This window comes from Anopheles ziemanni, unplaced genomic scaffold (genome assembly GCF_943734765.1).
Source record: "Anopheles ziemanni unplaced genomic scaffold, idAnoZiCoDA_A2_x.2 scaffold_12_ctg1, whole genome shotgun sequence".
Classification (NCBI taxonomy): domain Eukaryota; kingdom Metazoa; phylum Arthropoda; class Insecta; order Diptera; family Culicidae; genus Anopheles; species Anopheles ziemanni.
In genome coordinates this window covers 66,046-82,464 of record NW_026690043.1, presented here as the reverse complement: position 1 = coordinate 82,464, position 16,419 = coordinate 66,046, and the positions used below count along the sequence as shown (strand labels likewise).

The 16,419-nt window shown below is 38.2% G+C and overlaps 1 protein-coding gene across 1 annotated transcript; it reads left to right on the top strand.

Annotated features, from left to right (window-relative positions):
- Nucleotides 1–815: 815 nt before the first annotated feature.
- LOC131292825 (uncharacterized) lies at nucleotides 816–5,872 on the top strand. The gene is made up of 4 exons (XM_058320909.1): nucleotides 816–936; nucleotides 1,180–1,725; nucleotides 2,577–2,766; nucleotides 2,854–5,872. The coding sequence occupies exons 1-4, from the start codon at nucleotides 816–818 to the stop codon at nucleotides 5,516–5,518; spliced, it is 3,522 nt and encodes a 1,173-aa protein (XP_058176892.1). The 3' UTR covers nucleotides 5,519–5,872.
- The last annotated feature ends 10,547 nt before the right edge of the window (nucleotides 5,873–16,419 follow it).

Sequence of the window (16,419 nt, the reverse complement as noted above, 5' to 3'; positions counted from 1 at the left end):
TTTTGTATTATTGATGTAACGTGGTGTAACCGTGGTGTAATGGTGTAACAAATATAAACAGGCCACGGATCAACAGATGTATATTATTAGTTTTTGTGTAAGTTAGTTTGGTTACTTCACGTTTTTAGCCATCATATTTATCATCTTATGTTATTTAAGTATCCGTACGAAATCACTTTTGAGAATTATCACTATTACCAACTCCATTACTGACATGTTACTAACCTCAAAACATTATTTTCTCATTTCTTTTCAAGCATTCCCCTCCTGCTGAAAATTCGAAATTTAAAATCGCCAATAGATACAGTTAATCATAGTTATATACAGTAGACATTTTCACAAATATCACATCTGAAATAGCAAATGCCGTATATTCAAGTAGGATACATAAAAGTCACCTTTTAACTTTGTTATTGTGAGAATGTAAAGCAATAATCAAATGTCGTGTAAATAATACAGGTGCAGTCGTACATTTTCTAAATTAGAAAATAATCGTTGATAGTTACCTCACACATTTGAATTGTAGCATGATTAAAACAATGAAGTTACCGAGGATCTGCTTAAAACATAAGTACAGGCCACACTTAACCTGCTGCTTAACACCTAAAATAATAGTGTCTGCAAATTAATTACCCTAAAATATCCTGTTGGTTCGATAGCAAATCCTTTAAACAAACCCTCTTGTCTGTCTAATGAGCTGAATGAAGGTGATCTATTTTATGTGAGTAAAAACGTGAAGGTTAAGAGTTCAGGCCTGAATTTTTTAAAGCTAATACACGGTCAACATAATCAATCGGAAATATTGAAGAGCGAACATGGAGACTACGCACTTGGTAACGGAATTCATCACCCATACTGGAGCTAATACACAGGACGCCGTCAGCTGTTTAAAATCGTGGGAATGGGATTTGAAGAAAGCGCTTATCGATTACAATGGTATTTACTACTTTGCTGCTCTACGACCGTTTAGTCAACTAATGTTTTTATCTTGAGTTTGCGCCAAATTTGATGCTTTCTTTTTATTAGTTTTGGATTAAAGGTAATCAACATTTTGGTTGAGCTTTGGAAGGGATTTAATGCTTAAATTATTCAACAGTTTTTATTCCATATAAATAATATGATATATTTGGATTGAATTGAATGTTATAATAATTTCAGCTTTGTAATATCATTTACTAGATACATCGACAACTGAATACTTCAACAATAAGAAAAATGAAATCGATGTTCTCATGAAAGCTAAAACAGCACACACATCCTCACCACATGTTTGTGGATCTGATGTTCTAGTAGAATCTCCATCATTGATGAAATCGACATTAACGGGATCGATGCTTTCTTCGCCCGCTTCTTCGGTTGTGCCATGCAGCAATCAGCACCAAAAGCAACAGTTGACTCACTCCGGGTATCAACTGAAGAACGGAAGCGTGGACAAAACCGATTTATTTGTCGGCAGTAACAACAGTACCAATAGTAACAACAGTAGTTCTACATTGCATGTCTACACACCAAGAAGCAAGAAATCTCCATTTGGTTTGGAAACTGTCATCAATGCACATCGTCCTCATCAGTACCAACACTGTAACAATACAATTACGAGCACACCTAGGGTGGGAATTGAAAAATTTGAACGTTGCTGCAGCGAAGTGGACTCATCATCACTTATTCCGGGTGCATACCAGAAACCGATGCTAATCAAAGCCGATTCGATTGACATTCTCGATTGTATGTTTCATTTTTTTTATCAAACTACATTTTATTCTAAATAGCTACTTCTATTCCAATCCCATCCATTCCCCTGCTCATCATTCAGATTCATTACCGAATTTAGAAGGAGAGAAAAGTTAACTGAAAAAGCGTTGTAGCTTTACAGTTAAACCTGTTTATTTTTTTGTTTGTTTTGGTACTTTCATCTAGTCTAGTCTAGTCATAACAATCGAGCACGAAATATATCTTTCGTACTAGCGTAAGTGCGGATGTTTTGGCCCATGCATGTAATTTTCGCTAACACTATTACCTTTTTTATAGTGTTAATATCAATTTATTCTAGTTAAATGTCAAATTTGGAAGCGATTTTATAAGTATGAGAAAATCTTTAAAATCTACGAAGCTGTTACTGTTTCTCTAATTCTTTCCCATTTAATTATTCCCCAAAATATGCTATACGGAGCATTTACATAAAAATTATTATTTACTTAGAGTATTTAGAATTGATAACAACGAATTTTGCTTATCACAAAAGGTTCTTGATGATCCTTTCTACGAAGTAATTGCCAGAAGAACAACTGCGGTAACACTGACCTCTGAATGGCGTATACAAATGCACTACGTAGAATAGGGGATGAAACTGTCAAAACATTAAAACTGGAGTCAAAACATTTAAATAAGATACTGAATACTTTCAAACATTCAATACACATCCTTAATTTTGCTCTCCTCTCCTCTCCTATCCCATCAAGAATACAAAAAAAAGATATAATCATCATCAATAGTATTGATGAGTATATTTTCATCATCAATAGTATTGGTGAACAATGAAGTCAATATTTTTTTGACCCTGCATTCATTTTTTGTAGGTAAAAAACTGGAGCGAGGAATCTCACGGGCAACTGAAAATGTAACATTGGTGTCACGTGCACGGCAAGAATTTGAAATGGATTTCCACGCTCACATTCACGAACAAAATGACAAAAACCTCAATTTTATCGACACGCCGGACTACACGTTCACGCTGCCGGATTTAACCAAGTATAGGGACGATTTTAGGTAATTATTTAAATATGTATGAAAATATGTGCTGCTCGTACAAATTTTGAATAAAATAAATAAATTGTTATGTTTTTCAAATTTTAGAAAATTTCTCGAAAAGGATCTTATTGAAAGCTCTACATTGAACTCACTTGAGGCAACAAACCGTTTGAACTGGTGGTATGAATCGGGAGCCTGTCGAAAGCTGTGGCCATTAGCAACAACTGGGGATGGCAATTGTTTGTTGCATGCCGCATCACTTGCAATGTGGGGTTTCCACGACCGCCGATTGACATTGCGGCGCACTTTGCATGACATATTATCGAAGGAAGATTTCCGGGAAGCACTGTACCGGAGATGGCGTTTTCAGCAAACACGCGTTAACAAGCAGGCAGGTTTTGTTTTTTGTGAAAGTGAGTGGGCCAAAGAATGGGAAGAAATCGTGGCAATTGCATCACCCGAACCGAGACGCAATTCGAAAAGCACCGGTCCTTCACGACGCCGTTCGTTGCTTATCGAAAAGAGCTTTGATGCAGGTGCCCTCGGCCCAGCATCGATTTGTGCGGACGACGAAAATGCAATCTACGAAAGTTTGGAAGAGATTCATGTACTGGCTTTAGCTCACATTCTTCGACGAACGATCATCGTGGTGTCCGACGTATTTTTACGGGATGTTAATGGAGAAGCTTTTTCCCCTATACCTTTCGGAGGCGTTTATCTACCGTTCGAGGTGCCATCAAATGAATGTCATCGAGCTCCACTGTTGCTGGCGTATGATATGGCACACTTTTCGGCCTTGGTTGCCATGGAAACTGCGAATGATATGCCTCCTGCATTGATTCCGTTGGTTGATGCAACAAATCAGCTTCTACCGATACAGTTTTGCATCGATCCTGGAAAGGATTTTATCTGGCAAGAGTACGATGGCAGTGACGGAAATTGGACGCTCACAGATCGCGAACATATTGCGCTTTTGAAAGAATATCTTGATATTGTCCATGCAACTGGCATCGAGAGTCCCGATGATGAGATCTATTATGACGATTACTCGGATGATGAGTATGAGAAAAAAATTGCTGAAGGAGAAATAGTGTTTACCGCAGATGAAAACTACAACAACAACCTAACCATCGTGTCAACTGGAGCTTCAGGAACTATTTCATCTACCCCAACGTTATCATCAACAATGGCTAAAATTAGCATCACAGCGCCGATAGTAGTTCCTTCGTCGTCGGTTAGCGGTACAGTCTCCTCTATGACCACCTCCAGCCAATCGTTGGGGGCGACTAGTGGTAAGGATGTGGGAAGTAAAAGTAAAGCCGCTAAACAACTGCAGAGCGTTGCAAAGCAATTTGGAAGCATCGGTAAGTCGATGAGTCGGAAGCTGCGTAAAAACATTGGCTCCATAACCCGCATCGGCAGCAAGCAAGGTGGTAATGCTGGAGGGCACAGCAAAAAAGCAGCTCATGACAAGAATGCTCTCCGTGGAGAGTACCCCCGTTTTCGAATTATTTGCGCACAGCTAAAATCACGGCGCCATGAGTATCAAGAAGAAATGATAAAAAATTATTTGGAATGCGCTCAAGAACGCTATTCGGAGGCTGAGCGTTTACGCGATCGTAAGGAGATGGAACGGATGACAAAGTATGTAGCGGAAGTAGGGCAAACCAACCATTCAAGTGACTACCACGATGACATCGGTTGTGATAGAGGGGTAGCAGAGCTCCCCGAAGTTTATGGAAACGACCTAGTGAACTGTATAAATGCCGGATGTCTGAACTATGGTACTGCAGCTACCAGTTATATGTGCCTGGAATGCTACGAAATGCAATGCAAGAGAGAGTCGAACTGTAGCAGTAACATAAATCAATCCATCCCACTGACCACGGATCATGCTCTCCGTTATGGTACCGGAAAGTCAAAATTTTATGCTGAAGCTGATATGGAAACACATGATCGTATCCAACGATTGCCCTCGGCAAAGCGATTGAACGATCTTGATCAAACGCTTTATCTGTCGCGGTCTACTTTCTATAATGACACCAAACTAGAAGATATCCCCAGTGGCTTGGCATTTAGGCATGTGCCATCAAGTGTCTCAGCAGAGCAGTCTCCTGGTATTATCGGAAGGCAGAATTGTCATGTACAACCCAATTACCATCATCACCATCACCACTTTCACGAGGATGGGGGAAATGGAAGTGTTGATAACCAACGGACAAACCATACGCAGCAATTCTTCCAACCGCGCACCGCAAGTATAAACAGCCCTTTTGCGTCTAGTTCCGTGACAGAGCAAATTAACAGTGCCAAACCTCCAATCGTGCCGTCTTCCGAATCGCTAGCTTCCAGTAGTAGTACTGCTGTTGGTACCATGTATTTGTCTGGTGGAAATGGCACCTACACTGGAAATAACGTCAATCAGATCGGAAATACACAGTTTAATCGTGCTTCAACATTATGTGTGGTAAACCTTCCACCCATTTCGGGAAGCACGAGCGTCAACAAATGTGGTGAACTTATTAGCCTCGATACTCCATATGTACCATCAACATCTGGCGAAACTTCGCGGGCTCATAATCAACCATTTTCCTCTTCTTCCTCCTCATCATCGCTTGGTGGTAGCAGTGGTTTGCAATCGTCCCCAGCTATTGTTAACAGTAGCCATTATGGTAAAAATCAACTTTGTCGCACAGAGGGCTGCAAGTTCTACGGCAGTATCAATACAAATTTCTATTGCTCCAAGTGTTGCCACGAGTATAACATTTAATTCTGAGTCCATGAAAGCTGCTCTCTGAGTCCACGAATAAAGTGTAATGTTTGGAATAAAGACACTTATTTTCGAATGTGGTCATTGTGAGGTACAGTGAATGCCTGTGTAAAGAGAAAGGAAAATGAAAATTTAAACCAAGCAACAAAAGAAATACGAAGATTACAGGAACACAAAGATTATATTGGCTGTTGATGTAGCTTAATGTAGTAGCAGAGTCAGAGAAATTGTGATAAAATGTAAATCGTACCCAAAACAATATTATGAATGCATTAGCGTCGCGAAAATCTTTCAGTTAAAATGTTGTGTATAGTTTGATAAAAATTTCTGATATCCGCTCATTTTGCTTCGGTTTGTTATTTTCTTGACAAGTATTGGTCATGATTTCGTTGCTTTGGAATTATTGATTTTTGATGTACGATCGTTTGATTTTTGCTTAATACTATCTTCATTTTTATGTTGACCGACACAGGTCAGATAGGGATGCACTTTTGTAAGTCTTTTTGGCATTAAAGGATATCCTGCAACTTTGTAACAAAATACATAGTTACAAAAACTGGACAGCTACCTGTCGAGCTGACATTGCTTCCTGTAGCCAAAAATTAAAATGGAGATCGGCATGGTAATGTGTAATCGATCGTTGTGTGTTATTCAGTACACTTTGTTCAGTTATATACGAGATTATGTAACGCGATTAAAATAATTTAATTTTAAATTTATTTAAATTGTCTGTTAATTATTATTAAACTATCCTTATGTAAAAGAACCTTGTTCAACTAACATTTTGTAAACGCTTCAGTTGTTATTATGTGAAGCACACTATTTACAGCAAACTCCACTCTTTCTTGTCGTGTGTTCTGACAACTCCGTTTTCTATTAAACTCGCGTCTCGGTCGCATACGGTTCGATCTCCGACAGTTTTAAATTTTCGGCTAAACCTCAAACGGTGGTTGCAGTGCTGACCGTGAGAACGCACGGAAACGGCGGCGCGCCCGCAGCTAGCGCCGCGAACGGACTGCGCTAGGTCTACCGAAAAAGAGAGTTTGTTATTATTTTGCCCTCGGGCCCCCCTCATACCGCATCCCTAGATTGATTGCGTAGCCGAAATTAACAGCTGGCTCACGCTCACCACTGCGACCACCGTTTGAGGTTTAGCCAAATTTTCTTTAGCAGCTTCCAGCTTCGTTGACCTAGATTAAAACGTGCAGCCTTGATAACCATAGTACATAGGGTTTGTTTGTAGAATGTTCAAAAGTGTCGCTCGCATGACCAGAAAGCGTGAAATTCACCGTGGGAAAAAAAGCAAATTATCTTGTGACGTGACGTGAAGCATCAACTTATTAAATAATTGTTTTTATTATTGGGGCATGCAGTTGTAAGTTAATCGTTGGCGGTAACTTCAAACCAAACATGTTTAAACCAAATCATATATTTAAAATGAATTTTAATGCATACGTAATAATGTAACTGTTTTAAAAAGTGTTTTATTTCCTATGTCGAAAGTTTAATTTGTATCGCACGCTTATGTTTACGTTAAAGAGCAGCTCAAAAACGAGTTATGTAACCAATGTGCACCAGTCGAAAAACATTATTGTAAGCAAAAATAAATTTGATTGTGAAGAAATTGTATATAAAACGTGTAAAAAATTGGAGCATCAGTACTATTGGTTTTAGAAATGTTTGATACATGCAACCATAGGTAGTATTATACAAGAGTAATAAATTATACAGGCAAGACTTGGTGAAAAAACTCGATATATTTATTGTATTATGAATATTGTGAAATAAAAACGGACTTGATGCCGAAAAGAGTAATCTATCAAGAATTCACGAAAATTGTCATCTGATGGAACGAAAATTAATGTATACATACAAGTAAGTAACGAGTGATTGGCGATATGATAAGCAAATTATTAGTTACTTCCTAAGTGTATTTTGGGTAGACTTTTTTGACATGTACACCTCACAACCTCCCAAAGGTGTATTTTTGGTGGATATTGGTGTTACGAGAAGAACTAGCTGTCAAACCTTTGTTTACTGTGAAGGTGCGAATTTGGCAAACTAACAGGCTGTGTTTTTCCATCCCATATGTTGTTTGTTTTTTGTTATAACCGTGCAGTGTACGAAATGGACCAACTTGTTAGAATAAACCGGGACCGGGTATACTCGCGCCAGACAGTATGTAAGTGTATAAGAACCCACAGCTGAGAGTTCTTACTGATACTTTTCACACATTTCACACATCTCACATCTCGGCAAGGAAAACATCAACGGGTTCTGGGTGTTTTTGCTGGCCATGATGTGCTGCACATCGTACATTGAAAGAGCCTGCTACGATACGTGGTCGCTGTTAGCCAGCACGAACCAGAGGAGGTCCCGGACGATTTCTAGGATGTTTCGCACGATATGCCGAACCGGACGATATGTAGATATTATTATTATAATAAAACAAACAAAAATATTTTCCTGCATGAAAATAACTATTTTGGAAAGACAAGATATCCTGAACTCAGCTCATATAAACTACTGCGAACAGGTATAGGTTTTTTTGCCACGTAAGGTTTGGTTCATTTAGAAATGGGGCAGTTTGTTTGAATGATAGCGGAGTGGACAAAAATGGACAATTTTTACAACGTTTGGTGACCAAAGTATATACTTTAGTTGGTCAAATTTTCTCGTCATTTAGTTATTCCTGCTCCAAGATATTCGACATGCAAGAGGAGAAGCGAAAACTAATTGTGCACAACTATTTGCAGAATCTATCAGTGTCATCTCGGGAGCTGGCAAAACGGTTAAGTCTACCGTTGCGCAAGTGATTAAAAAGTACAAGAAAACACAGACGATTGCCCGTAAGGTGCAAACTAAGCGATATAGTGGAATCGTGAAGCGTCAATTGCGATTGAGAGTCATTCGGAAAATCAAAGCTAACTCAAGCATCTCGGACTATAAATTGACCAAAAATCTTAACGCCGCCAGAAACCGGGCTCGAAAGCTGTACGATCAGGTGCTGTCCAAACCGCATGGTTGCATTTTGATGGACCATGGAACCTACATTAAAGCCGTTTTTAAACAAATTCCGAGCTCAAAATTGTACATGACTTATGCTAGTAGCAACGTCCAAAAGAGGTTTAAAATTGTTTTCGCCGATAAATTTGCTAAAAAAATTATGATTTCGCAAGGATATCGTAAAAATTAAGATTTCGGCAAAAAGACCGCCGTATTTGTGACGAACAAGAACATGATTCCGGACTTGCATAAGAAGGAGTGTCTTAAGAAACGAGTTTTTCCATTTCTTAGGTCTCTTGATGGTCCAGTCATGTTTTGGCATGATCTAGCAAGCTGCCATAATAGCGAGGACGTGCTACAATGGTAAAACGATAACGATGAGAAATTCATATAAAAAACGCTAAATCCACCGAATTGCCTCCAGATTCGCCCAACAAAGCGATATTGGGCAATAATGAAACAAAAATTAAAGAAGAAGGGAGAAGTAACTAAGGACATAACACAAATGAAGAATTGGTTTAATTTACTGACCAAAACAGTGACTAAAACTGTTGTGCGCTGGTTGATGGGCGGTATCAACAAAAAAGTTCGAAAATTTCTTCGTAAAACCAGAACGTAATTTTTAAAATATTTTTTCTAAATATATTTAATCAAAACCTATGATTCATTCAAACAAAGTTTTTCGATTGGATTAATGGTATAAAAGATACACGCAATACAATGTGCCCCATTTTTAAATGATCCAAGCCTTATAGTCAGATACTATGAGTTATAAACGCACAGCCACGTTGTCAAAAGAGTTCTTTTTTGAGGTGTACCGCAAGAGTAAACAGAATTGTTTTTACACTTCTTTTCAGAATTCTATTTACACCTAGAGTGCGTAGGAAATCTGCTGCAAAAGAAGTGTAAAAAGAATTCTGAAAAGAAGAGCGGACAGTTCTGAAGAGATTTTTTTACACCTGAATTACTCCAACTATTCTCGTTGGGTCAAAAGTCAGAATATGAGAACATCTTATAGAAAGTTGTGAAATATTTGAATGTGCAATCCTACTTTGATTTATACATTATTAGTTAATATGTAAGTAGTTAATCGAATTTTAATTGTTCGTCATCTTCTCTAATTTCTTTTTTGCTTTCTGTCAATCAATGGATTTTGTGACAAAAATGGTTTGGTTTTTAGCTAATTAAAAAAGGAATGTTACCTAGTCAGTAAAGTGATACCAAAGTGAAAGACATGTGTGGCTTCGTTGGTGGTAGAACACAGAATGAAGTTCATCGTATATTTCAGTAGTGACAGTTTTGTCAAACTGATACGCAGGGTTTACATACAAAGTTTGTTTCTTCAACACACCTGTTCAAACCTTGTAGTCCGAAAAACGCCCGTTCTAATCTTAGAATCGGACAATCCTAGACTTGTACGCAACCTGGTGCTGGTGCAGGTAGAAATTTTGTCAATCTATCCGCTTCCTGTTCTACTGTTGGAACATACTCCAACTTTATGGTACTCTTTTCTACCAGATCTCCTACAAAGATATATTTTACATCTACGTGTTTCATGCGAACTGAATCCTTTTGATTTGTTATAATAAAAGTTGATTGATAATCCTCATAAAAAACAACTGGATGATTAACACGGAATCCTAAATCTGTCAAAATACACATTATTCACTGATTAACGACACAGTCGTTTGCTTCTTTGAAATCCAACTCACGGTCGCTCCAAATATAGTCGATATCCGACTTACGCGGATGATGGGGACCAGAGAAATCCGCGTATCTCAAATATTGCTTGACACATAGCTTATACTAGGAGGTAGCAGATGGCTGGTAGGGACTGTCCCTACAAACGCAAGCTTCGGGCTGAGGCTGGAATTCAATGGGTAAGAGTGAGATGGTGATATTCTTGTCTCTTTTACACCAACGCAGAAATTCCCGAGTCCCGCCACCGCCAGAAATCTCTCCCCACCGCGCCCATCTGCTGCCGCGGCAGCCGATTTGAACTGAAAAATCGAGGCTTGTGATTGGCTAGCCGAACCCTCATGTGTGAAGCCCTCAAAGTGCGCAATACGATACGAAGTTTAAATGCCCAGTGCGAAGACCCATCGCGAGCGATCGAAAACCCAGCGCGAGCAATCGAAGACCCAGCACGACCGGTCGAATGCCCAGCGCCAGCGATCGCTATTTATTTATTTTATTTATTTATTTTCTAACCGTTTTCATTTTTGTAAAACTGTACAGATTAAAAACTCTACTACCAATTTTGAATGAACTCAGGCCTATCCCCGTGGATCGGAGCGAGACGCAGCGACTGACTTATGCTCCGTCGCATTCGCGCTGCAGCGCCGAAATTTTTCAACCCGCTCTTGAGTGAAACTTTGCATGAAAAATGAAATAAAGCGACGGATGGAAAGCATAAACCGTTACAGTTTGAACGGAAAGTTTATTTTTGAACTTTGGATGGCACCGGTGCTGCCACCAACGGTAGAACATTTTCCATTGTAAACAATATTGACGCTTTCAAATCTATTATCGATGCACAATAAAGAGAAGAAATAAAACAAACATAGCTCCTCAATGGTTATTCCTAGCCAAGTGCATCATACAGACAAAAGATAGTCGCACTAAATACCTATGCAATAATATTTATATCATCTCAATTGCCTCAGAAATGATTGTGTTTTATATGATCAAAGATGTATGATTTCAAAAGCATTCGAAGCATTCTCGTGCGGTCTCTTCAAGGCAACACTTGATAGAATAAAGAATCCTTCGACAGAATTTCTATATGTGGGAAAGTTTTCATTTACGTTATTACAAAATCGTATAATAGTTACATACATAATGACAACGAGAAAATAGACAAATATTATTCAATTTATTGATGACATTTATATGTTAGCTCGGAACGATCTGTTTGCGCATGCACATGCACATGCATATCAGCAATTTCAGCGCTAGAAAAACAAATTACAAGTTTGCTAGTTGCTGGCTCAAGTTATGTTCTAAGAAGGGTGGATGCTATATTTTTTTCCCCCGCATTCAATTTTTACTCTTCTCCCGCAGTTGCTACCATTGCTACCGCTGCACGTTTTACATCTGTGAATAAACGAATGCATATCAAACTAACATATGATCCGCTATTCACAAAGTGTGTCCATTATATTCAAAACATCAAAAATATATCCCAGCGATACATTGATCATTTGAATCAATGATCTCGAACGCCAACTATTGCGAGGTGTTTGATGTTAAGGATTCATGTTCGCCATTTGATATTTGAAATATAGAATTCTTTTTCGAGTTTTATCTTCGGGCATGAAAGAGGTCCAACAGTGGGGCATTTATTTTTTAAATAATCGACATAGACTGTCCTTATACCGATCAAATCTTGATTAGTGACAAACGTTTGCATTTCGGGAATATTACAATAACGTTGGCATTTAAAATATGAGACAAATTTTAACGACTTTTCATGAAGAAACGGAACACGTTAGAAACTTTCTGTTAAAAGCAAATTAAAGAGTAGCTTTTCGTTTAAATTTAGAACAAGTTTGACATCAACCATCTACGTTTGATTTTGTGTTTAACATCCAGCTTAATAGCGGACCTCGTGACCAACGATTATTTAAAACCAGAAGAAGACAAGTGGTAAAAAAGCCTAGTACTTTATATTATTTTTGAAGCTTGTTACAGTATTTTTAAAGTGTTTTGTGGTCCCTAAACTCCCATAGAACGGCATATCGTGGATGAAAATCAGCGAGAAGGATTTGCCCAAAGTCGCTGTTCTTCCTGTTAAGACTTCCGGCGTATGGAGAAGAGTATAGTGTGCAGTGTCTTCCGGAATAAATCCACTTTATCAGAAAACACGATAAAGAGCACGATTCAGTGGTTTGGACATACCTAGCCACAGTAAATCATGTGTAAAGAGGATCGGAGGAGTTGAACGGGTCAAATATAATTGAAATATCCCACACTGCTCACCTTGCTCATGCCTATCAACTACAACAAATCGAAAAAAAAAACATTTACAACAACTGAAAACATTCCCAAATGGTTGGTTTGGTTGGCTATGCCAAAGTTTCGGCCAAGGCCAACTGGCCGTCGGAAGTTATTTTGAAAGTACTAAAAATATGTAATCTTCAATAAAATTTACTTGATTCAATATACTTGGTTGACTTTTTTCTTATCGTCAACGAAAATTTGTCTATTTTTTAATGCAAACGTTAAGGCCGTGTTTCTCAGTTCAAATGTTAATTACAAAGTAACGGTAATCTTTGTCCGGCAGTGATTAATTTTCTATCCGCTTGAGCAGTTGCTACACGAGTTTATGTATTTATATTAGGGTAACCAGCATTAAAAAAAACGAATGCATTTTGACTAAGGAGTGTCATTAACCTGCTCTCTTTTGAACTGTCAATACATGATTTCACCTTATGCTGGGAAACGATTATGTTTCCGGCGGAAGAAGATGTTGGAACGTATTTTGCACACAAAACTAGCTTTTGATAAGAGCTAGATTTTTATCCGTTACTTACGAATGCTGTCTCCAATCGGTGTATAGATCTGTGTGTAGATCTTTACTAGTTTCCAAAAGAAGTAATCTCATGAAACAATCAAATGTTAAGCAATGAAATATGCGATGTGACATCGAAATCTGAAAAAAGTCATTGCAACTGTAGTGGATATGGGTAAGCTGTGCAGTTAGTTTTTAACCAGATTTTGGCATGGCCTATCTTTGTAAAAGTAATTTCTTATCTGTAATATATTTCAAGCTAGGTATGAAGCAAAGTTCCTCGTAGAGGAAAAAGTTCCTCGTATTTTGCGATCAAGCATGAAGCAAAGTTCCTCGTAGAGGAAAAAGTACATCTTTCATCATTCGTACTGTTCTTGCTCCGCATCCACTTTTGGTTTGCATGTTCTTAACGTATAAAGCACATGTTACATAAAAAACATGCAACTTAAGCGCTTGGTCACTGTTAATGACGCCGGCAGTACACTGGGCCTAGCGCCAGTTTGTATTGAAATTTAAATCAAACATTTTGCGGTCATATTTTAGTACCTTTTATTACATGTTAAAAATGTGACGAACAACTGTAATGATAACACAAAGAAATTCCATGCGCATATGTATATTTAATGCTGCGCGAAAATATAACAAAAATAATCATACGGTGCGATCGGTTGTCGCCACACGAGTGTGGCAAAACAAGAATCAGCTGGTTCTTGTTAGCGGTTCTATTTACAAGGTCAAGGCGCGTGCGTTATACACATGTGTGTATCAAGCGACGCGTCCGTGTACTGTCACGCAAACACCAAAGCGGTCAAAGAAAACTCTAGTTAAACCCGAGGGTGTACAAGAATCTCGGTGGACTACTGGAACAATTCGAGATTAACACCCCACACGCTTCGGACTGGCAGAATCAAATGGTAAGTAAAAACTTTAATAACAAAGACAAATATATACATCTTTCACCCTCAGGCAACATATCAACTCCCAAAGCCGAAGGAACGGCGGAACACCTGCTACCAGGCGAGCAGAACACATCAGGAGGTTACAAGAGGACCGCAGAGGGGAGCGAGGCAGCAGAACGAGAAAGGCAGAACAAAACAGAAGAAAGAGAAACAAACGGAACAAGAGTTGTGAAATGTTTTTTGAATCTTTTCACATTTTTTTGCAAAGGTTCAAAACAATGCTTAAATTTGTTGAATTATTTCATTAATTATTTCATACGCTTCAATTATTTCATGAACTCCGGTGCTGCATCAGAAATGAACGGAGCTGCTTTAATAGGAAAAGTAGCCGAACACTTCACAGAAAAGCAGCGGTCATTTTCCATAGCGAAATGTTGGTGGGGAAGGTTGTCTTAGAGTGGTACAGGGCCAATAAGATACATTTTGTACCAAAACCAAATTTCCCACAGTTTCGCTCCAAATGAAAAATACTGGGCAATCACAAAACTTTGTCTTAGGCGAAATGGTGTAACAGTTAGAGATGTTCTTGGCAAGAGGAAGTGAACGGAGGTTGCGAAAACGGTATCTCCTTCCACGATACGGGTGGTAATGCAGGAACCAAAAAACAAAATACGTGAATTTATAAGAACAGAAAATACAATGCATAACTGTACAAAAGAAAAATACTCACTTTTCTATATCGTTGAAATTTTTTGGAACCTCAAATTAATATACTTAACGAATTTTTGAAATTATAAAAGTTATACAATATTTTGGAAAACATTTTCAAGTATCTTCACTGAAAATTTCAAATCGATCCGACATCTCAATAAAATGATAATTTTATTTGAGGGGTATCGACCAACATCGGCAAATAAAAATTATTTAAATTTGTTTAAAAACTTGTTTTCTTTAGCAAAACGATAGAAAATTAGTATTTCTAGGCATTCTAAAATTCACCTAAAAAAACAAAAAAAATTCACCAGAAAAATAAATTTTTTGATGGGCTAAAGGGGTTAAAAAATAATAAGAAGCAAAAATTTTTCACAGAATAACACTTTTACATTTTTTTAAATTAATTTTTCCACGGTCAACAGCTCTTTTCAGTATATCGGAAGGGTTGAGGCAGTAGTTAAATATATCAGTCGATATAAAAAAATGTTTCGTTCGCGATGCAAATTAAAGACTTTTTTACCAACTGCTCGATTTTTTCTCTACGATTTGTACGGTAGCCATGGCAATTGTACACGCGTTTTTACGGGTTGATAAATTTGATGCGTTGCGATATCATTCCGCCATTACTATCATTATATCGGTCGATATGTTTATCGACCGGTTGTTAACTTGGTTCGCGATAGGTACCATAGTTTCATATGGAAATGTTCTGCAGCGGAAACGTTTTTTGATGTTCCGATGTAGTTTCATATGGAAATGTTCTGCAGCGGAAACGTTTTTTGATGTTCCGGTATAGTTTTGTATGGAAATGTTCAGCAGCGGAAACGTTTTTTGATGTTCCGGTGTAGTTTTGTATGAAAATGTTCTGCAGCGGAAACGTTTTTTGATGTTCCGGTATAGTTTTGTATGGAAATATTCTGCAGCGGAAACGTTTTTTGATGTTCCGGTATAGTTTTGTATGGAAATGTTCTGCAGCGGAAACGTTTTTTGATGTTCCGGTATAGTTTTGTATGGAAATGTTCTGCAGCGGAAACGTTTTTTGATGTTCCGGTGTAGTTTTGTATGGAAATGTTCTGCAGCGGAAACTTTTTTGATGTTCCGGTGTACTTTTGTATGGAAATGTTCTGCAGCGGAAACGTTTTCGGATGTTCCGATGTAGTTTCATATGGAAATGTTCTGCAGCGGAAACGTTTTTTGATGTTCCGGTGTAGTTTTGTATGGAAATGTTCTGCAGCGGAAACGTTTTCGGATGTTCCGATATAGTTTCATATGGAAATGTTCTGCAGCGGAAACGTTTTTTGATGTTCCGGTGTAGTTTTGTATGGAAATGTTCTGCAGCGGAAACGTTTTTTGATGTTCCGGTATAGTTTTGTATGGAAATGTTCAGCAGCGGAAACGTTTTTTAATGTTCTGGTGTAGTTTTGTATGGAAATGTTCTGCAGCGGAAACGTTTTTTGATGTTCCGATGTAGTTTCGTATGGAAATGTTCTGCAGCGGAAACGTTTTTTGATGTTCCGGTATAGTTTTGTATGGAAATGTTCTGCAGCGGAAACGTTTTTGATGTTCCGGTGTAGTTTTGTATGGAAATGTTCTGCAGCGGAAACGTTTTTTGATGTTCCGGTATAGTTTTGTATGGAAATGTTCTGCAGCGGAAACGTTTTCGGATGTTCCGATGTAGTTTCATATGGAAATGTTCTGCAGCGGAAACGTTTTTTGATGTTCCGGTGTAGTTTTGTATGGAAATGTTCTGCAGCGGAAACGTTTTTTGA

Coding starts and splice junctions, on each gene's coding strand:
- LOC131292825 (XM_058320909.1), top strand. CDS start 816: ATGGAGACTACGCACTTGGTAACGGAATTCATCACCCATACTGGAGCT. Junction 937..1,179: donor AGCGCTTATCGATTACAATG/GTATTTACTACT, acceptor ATCATTTACTAG/ATACATCGACAACTGAATAC. Junction 1,726..2,576: donor TTCGATTGACATTCTCGATT/GTATGTTTCATT, acceptor CATTTTTTGTAG/GTAAAAAACTGGAGCGAGGA.